Here is a 6,879-nt window from a genome sequence, read left to right as displayed (position 1 = left end):
CGTCTATTATAGGGGAGGGGCCGTGGCTCAATGGGAGAGCATCTGCTCGGCATGCAGAAGGTCCCAGATTCAATCCCCAGGGGCATCTCCAGTTAAAGGGACCGGGGAAGTAGTTGATGGGAAAGACCCCTGCCTGAGACCCTGGAGAGCCGCTGCCCGTCTGAGCAGACAAGACTGACTTTGATGGACCCAGGGTCTGATTCAGTATAAGGCAGCTTCCTGTGTTCACACGCAGAGCCCCCTCGCGGGTCGGCCGGGCGCGTTCCCACGTGCACTGGGGAGGGGGGGGGTAATTCCCAGTGGGGAGGGGGGTGTCATTCCAGAGGAGGAGGAGGAGGAGGAGGAGGCGGGGCTTTTCTCCCCTCCCCTCCCCTCCCCTCCCCTCCCGTGCGCCGGGGCTCTGCGCTTTGCTTTGCTTTGCTTTGCTCCAGCTGCTGCTGCAGCTGCGCCATGGAAGAGGCCGAGCTGGCGGCGGGCGGCGGCCCCGTGGAGATCCGGGTGGCCGCCGCCGAGGAGGACCCGGGCGGCGAGGAGGAGGAACGAGAGGAGGAGGCGCGCCGCCGCGGACGCCTGAGCCTCAGCCCGCTGGGCGGCGGCAGCTGCAGCGAAGACGATTCCGGCCGCGGCTGCGGGAAATCCAGGTAAGGCACCCCGGGAGGGGCCGTGGCTCAGCGGTAGAGCATCGCCTTGGCGGGCAAGGAGGTCCCAGGTTCAGTCCCCGGCATCTCCAGTTCAAGGGACCAGGCAAGGAGGCGATGGGAAAGACCCTTTTCTGCCTGAGAGCCATGGAGAGGGGCTGTGGCTCAGTGGTAGAGCCTCTGCTTGGCATGCAGAAGGTCCCTCTTCATGGCTCTCCAGGGTCTCAGCATGCAGAAGGTCCCAGGTTCAATCCCTGGCATCTCCAGTTAAAGGGACTAGGCAACTAGGTGATGGGAAAGACCTCTGCCTGAGACCCTGGAGAGCCATGGAGAGGGGCTGTGGCTCAGTGGTAGAGCGTCTGCTTGGCACGCAGAAGGTCCCAGTTTCAATCCCCGGCATCTCCAGTTCAAGGGACCGGGCGAGTAGGTGATGGGAAAGACCTCTGCCTGGGACCCTGGAGAACAACTGCCAGCCTGAGTAGACAACCCTGACCCTGATTCAGTATAAGGGGCCGTGGCTCAGTGGCTCTCCAGGGTCTCAGGCTGAGGAGCTTGGCATGCAGAAGGTCCCGGGGTCAACCCCCGGCATCTCCAGTTAAAGGGACCAGACAGTAGGTGATGGGAGAGACCTCTGCCTGAGACCCTGGAGAACTGCTGCCAGTCTGAGTAGACAATACTGACCCGAATGGACCACGGGTCTGATTCGGTATAAGACAGCTTCATGGGAGGGGAGGGGTTGTGGCAGAGCATCTGCTTGGCACACAGAAGGTCCCAGGTTCAATCCCCAGCATCTCCAGTTAAAGGGACCGGGCAAGTAGGTGATGGGAAAGACTTTTTTCTGCCTGAGACCCTGGAGAGCCGCTGCCGGTCTGAGTAGACAATACTGACTTTGATGGACCTCTCAAGGGTCTGATTCAGTAGAAGGCAGCTTCATGGGGAGGCTGGCTGGGCTTGGCACCCGGGTGCAATCGGTAGGCTTGCTAACTCTGGGTTGGGTCATTCCGGGAGATTTAGGGGGTGAAGCCTGTTGAGGTCAGCATTTGAGGAAGGAAGGGACCTCAGCCATATAGAGGGTAGGATGCCACGGAGACCACCCTCCGAAGTTGCTCTTTCCTCCAGGGGGACTGATCTGATAAACGGGACCAAGCACTTAAAGGACACACATGTACCAAACATGTTTCCTTCAGCCATAGCACTGAGGTACCTGGGCATGTGCAGAGTATTGGATGGGGCCGTGGCTCAGTGGCAGAGCCTCTGCTTGGCAGGCAGAAGGTCCCAGGTTCAATCCCCGGCATCTCCAGTTAAAGGGACTTCTAGGCAAGGGGGTGATGTGAAAGACCTCTGCCTGAGACCCTAGAGAGCCGCTGCCGGTCTGAGTGGACAATACTGACTTTGATGGACTGAGGGTCTGATTCAGTAGAAGGCAGCTTCATGTGTATGTGTATGTATGTATTGTCTATTTAGATTTAGCACAGCTCTACAGGATCTCAGGCGGAGGTCTTTTCCCACCACCGACCGCCTGGTCCTTTCAACTGCAGATGCCGGGGATTGAACCTGGCCCTTTCTGCATCCAAAGCAGACGCTCTTCCGGACATCTCCCTATCACCCTGACTTCTGTCGAAAGAAGGCTCCGCACCCTCCTCTGGAAGAGGGCTGGGAAACGCAGGGCCATTTCTCCCACGCCAGTGTGCCTGCGTTTGCCATGCGTCGTCATGGGGAGCATCAGGGGGGCGAGGAGCTTCGAGGATTCCCAAATCCAGCAGGAAGCCTGGTGCAACCAGGGCCGGATGTTGCACCAAGCGGCTGTCTTTTCCCTCCCCTGGAGGAGGGCCCAGAGGTGGGGAGGCTGGGAGGGGAGGTTTCCCGGGGGTGGAGTTGGGGGGGGAGTGGATCTCCTGCTGATCTGGCACTTAGCTGGAGGGGGAGAGCCTGCGGAGCATCTAATCCAATGCTGGGGTGGAGCAGAGAGGGGAATGAGCCAGAGGAGGCGGGTTGCCTCTGCACATGAAGCTGCCTTATACTGAATCAGACCCTTGGCCCACCCACCGAGGTCGGTATTTAAGAGACTGGAAGAGGCTCTCCAGGGTCTCGGGCAGAGGTCTTTCACATCACCTCCTGCCTGGTCCTTTCTGCTGGGAACTGATGATGAAGAAGAAGAGTTGGTTTTTATATGCCGACTTTTTCTACCACTTAAGGAAGAATCCAACTGGCTTACAATCTCCTTCCCTCCCCACAACAGGCACCCTGTGAGGTAGATGGGGCTAAGAGAGCTGTGACTAGCCCAAGGTCACCCAGCTGGCTTCATGTGGAGGAGCGAGGAAACCAACCCGGTTCTCCAGATTAGAGTCCACCACTCTTAACCACTACGCCACACTGGATAAATCAAACTGGCTTACAATCGCCTTCCCTTCCCCTCCCCACAACATAGAATCATAGAGTTGGAAGGGACCACCAGGGTCATCTAGTCCAACCCCCTGCACAATGCAGGAAATTCACAACTACCTTCCCCACCCACACCCCCAGTGACCCCTCCTCCATGCCCAGAAGATGGCCAAGATGCCCTCCCTCTCATGAACTGCCTAAGGTCATAGAATGAGCATTGCTGACAGATGGCCATCTAGCCTCTGCTTTAAAACCTCTGCTTAAAAACCTTAAAAACAGACACCTTGTGAGGTAGGTGAGGCAGAGAGATCTCTAAGAGAGCTGTGACCAGCCCAAGGTCACCCAGCTGGCTTCATGTGGAGGAGCGGGGAAACCAACCCTGTTCTCCAGATTAGAGTCCACCGCTCCAAACCACTGCTCTTAACCCACTACGCCAAGCTGTCTCTCTTGGGACCTTCTGCGTGCCAAGCAGATGATGGACCACTGAGACGGTCTGTCTGTCTGTCTGTCCTCGGCCTGGGGGTCTAGCCCCGCCCTGTGCATGTGTGTGTGTGGGGGTGTTAGGCCAGTCTCTTGTCAACCACGTCCTCCTTGCTACGTTATCTCTAGGGGTTCCCCAAATATGTGAAAACACCCAGACTTTCCAGGCTTCAGAAAAAAACCAATCATGCTTATAAGTGTGTCAAATGCCCCTATTAATAAAATAGTGAGATAGGACGCTGGACTAGATGGGCCACTGGTCTGATCCAGTAGGGCTCTTGGCACATGCATTGGCAGTCAGATCCTTCCAAAGATGCCCCACCCGATCATCCCAGCCAGTGGGTTGAAGGGCATTGCTTCAAAGGCCTGGTATCTGGAAGGGCTTCTATAGCCGTGCCTCTTATCCCTTCAGCTGATGCAGGCAATCCCTGACCCACTGTGTATTTTGGGAGACGGTTGCCTGGGAAGGGGGCGAGCGGCGTTAGATGCCTCCCCACCCACCCCCTTCAAGGGATCCACATGTGCCGGGGTGCTCGGGAAAGGAGCTCTGGACCAATTTGCTTGGAAAGCCAAACTACATCACTGGATTACTCTTTCTGCAAGCCGGCCCTTGGCTTCCCGGATGAGTCACCGGCGGATGAGTCACAGCCAAATAGGGTTGTTTTCCAGGCTGTGTTTTATTTTTGACAGCCTGGAGAATAATGCCGTTGTCCTCCCGTGGAGGCTTTGATGCATATTGGTAGCATCTGTGAAGTCCTTGTAGAGTCCTTTTGGGGGGTTTTCCTTTCCCCTTTGGAAACCGTCGACACGCATTACTTACACGCATTACTTATCGACTGCCCCCTCCCCTTGATCGTGTCGACTCGCTTTGTGTAATCCTCCTCGAGTTCCAGTGAGAAAGGCAGACTACAAGTAACGCCGTTCGAGAAATAAAATAAAACCATGGCAGGGCGTCCAAGCACAAAGAAAAGATGACTGGGAAACGGATCCAAGAGGGAAGCGTGTGGGGTCAACTCCCTCTCTTTTCTTGTTCCAGTGGGGGTGAAAACGACGGAGATGACCCCGGCCACAACTGGACGCCTCCTGACCACGAGCTGATTGTGAAGCTGGTGGCCCAGATCGAGTATTACTTCTCGGACGAAAACCTAGAGAAAGACGCCTTCCTTCTGAAGCATGTCCGGAGGAACAAGATGGGCTACGTGAGCGTAAAGCTCCTGACGTCTTTCAAAAAGGTTAGCTTTGTTTCGAGCTGGTGTGTGGCATCCACGTTTCTTTCCCCCCCCCCCCGCCCTTTGAGTCAGTATTTGCACGGAGCTCTACTCTATTGCCTATTCATTCGTATTTATTTAGGAATGTGTTCCCTGTTATTATTTTTTCCAAGGAAGAACCAAAACAGTTTGGAACATCACTCTCTGCTCCTCCGTTTTATCCTCACAATATCAACCCATGAGTTAGAAGAAGAAGAAGAAGAGTTGGTTTTCAAACGCCGACTTTCTCTACCACTTAAGGGAGACTCAAACTGGCTTACAATCACCTTCCCTCCCCCTCCCCACAAGACACCCTGTGAGGTAGGTGGGGCTGAGAGAGCTGTGACTAGCCCAAGGCCACCCAACTGGCTTCATGTGTAGGATTGGGGAAACAAATCCAGTTCACCAGGTTAGCCTCCACCGCTCATGTGGAAGAGTGGGGAATCAAACCCAGTTCTCCAGATCAGACTCCACCGCTCCAAACCACCGCTCTTAACCACTACACCATGCTGGCTGAGTTACATTAGCCTGAGTGTGTGGAGATTCAAATCCCTAACGGTTCCACAATTCAAGTCCCCACTGCAATGGAGGCTTGCTGGGTGACCTTGGGCTAGTCACACACACTCAGCCCAACCTACCTCGCAGGGTTGTTTTTGTGAGGATAAAATGGAGGAGAGAATTATGTTAGCCACCTTGTGCCTCTATTGGGGAGAAAGAAGAGGTGTAAGCGAAGTAAATAAAATTTCTGATGTTCTGAAAATGCTGCTGTTTCTTCTAGGTAAAGCATCTGACACGCGATTGGAGAACTACATCATATGCCCTGAAATACTCTGAGGTCTTAGAGCTGAACGAAGACAACAGAAAAGTTCGAAGGAACACTCCCGTTCCAGTATTTCCTAGCGAGAATCTCCCCAGCAAAATGCTGCTCATCTATGATATCCACCCGGCTTCCGATCTCCATGCAGAGGATGAAAGGCAGGAGAACGGATGCGTTCAGGAGAAGATGATGGAAAATCTTCTTAAAGCTTTTGTCAAATTTGGGATCATCTCCTCAGTTCGCATTCTCAAGCCCGGTAGAAACCTTCCTCCAGATATCAAGAGGTTCAGCAGCCAATACAGCCAAGTCGGAACAAAGGAATGCGCCATCGTAGAGTTCGAAGAGGTGGACGCCGCCATAAAAGCGCATGAGTCAATGTGCGTTATGGACAATGAAACGGACATGAAGGTGGTTCTCATTGCTATGAAGCCACCTAAGAAGAAAGTTCTGAAAGACAAGACCCGCGAGGAAGATCCCAGCAAGGTCCTTACCAAAACACGGTCAATGAACAAGAGAGTGGAAGAACTTCAGTACGTTGGCGACGAATCTTCGGCCAACAGCTCCTCCGAGCCAGAGAGTGATCCGACGTCCCCCATGTCGGGTCGCAGAAGCGGCGCCTCAAACACGTTGAGCCCCACCACCTACCAGAACAGTCACCTGAGCCCGAACGTCTCCCCGAGGTCGAGTCCTTGGAACAGCCCCTCTTCCCTGCGTAAAGGTTCCAGGATGTCTCCGCTGGCCGAGGACGGCAGGCTCAGCCTCAGCACCAGTCCCGAAACGTCGAGGTGGTGTGCGGATTATTCGTCGGACAGCAGCGTCACCCCCTCGAGTAGCCCGTGGGTTCAGAGGAGGCGGCAAGCTCAGACTCTGACGCAAGAGAAAAGTCCAGTCGGTAGCCCGGTGCTCAGCCCCAAAATACAGAATGCGGGCGGGTTGCCGGTTGGGGTCTTGCGTTTACCGAGAGGCCCCGATGGTACAAAGGGATTCCATAACGGGTACGAGAGGAATAAGCCCAGCAAGAACGAATAGGTTTTATGCAACGTGGTTGTTGTTTTTTTAATTGCCAGTCAGTGGCTTATTTCATGGTTGAAGATATTCAATGACTTGACCAAGGCAGTATTTCATTTTTTAAAAAAACTTTTGTATCCGTGTAGCTTTGTATGTTTGTATTTGCACATAATCAACATTCATTTTTTGTATTTGTTTTTGGTTTGAAATATCCTTTAGCATGGGAGGCATTTTGTTGTTGTTGTTCTTTTATGCCAGGTATGCCAAAGCTTTTCGCAATGCTCCAGTATCAAAGTGCAAATATATT

The 6,879-nt window shown here is 54.0% G+C and overlaps 1 protein-coding gene across 1 annotated transcript; it reads left to right on the top strand.

The window, feature by feature from the left end:
• Positions 1-450: 450 nt before the first annotated feature.
• Positions 451-6,593, top strand: LARP6 (La ribonucleoprotein 6, translational regulator). Its single transcript, XM_056865918.1, has 3 exons — positions 451-641; positions 4,537-4,732; positions 5,526-6,593. The coding sequence occupies exons 1-3, from the start codon at positions 451-453 to the stop codon at positions 6,591-6,593; spliced, it is 1,455 nt and encodes a 484-aa protein (XP_056721896.1).
• The last annotated feature ends 286 nt before the right edge of the window (positions 6,594-6,879 follow it).

Source organism: Euleptes europaea, chromosome 20 (assembly GCF_029931775.1).
Source record: "Euleptes europaea isolate rEulEur1 chromosome 20, rEulEur1.hap1, whole genome shotgun sequence".
NCBI classification, from domain to species: Eukaryota; Metazoa; Chordata; class Lepidosauria; order Squamata; family Sphaerodactylidae; genus Euleptes; species Euleptes europaea.
Note: the sequence above shows the minus strand (reverse complement) of the source record. Positions and strands in the feature narration are given on the sequence as shown.

Bases quoted from the DNA above. Each gene is read 5' to 3' on its own strand.
- LARP6 (XM_056865918.1), top strand. From the start codon at position 451: ATGGAAGAGGCCGAGCTGGCGGCGGGCGGCGGCCCCGTGGAGATCCGG. The intron at 642-4,536 runs GTAAGGCACCCC...TTCTTGTTCCAG, and splicing joins CGCGGCTGCGGGAAATCCAG to TGGGGGTGAAAACGACGGAG. The intron at 4,733-5,525 runs GTTAGCTTTGTT...TGTTTCTTCTAG, and splicing joins TCCTGACGTCTTTCAAAAAG to GTAAAGCATCTGACACGCGA.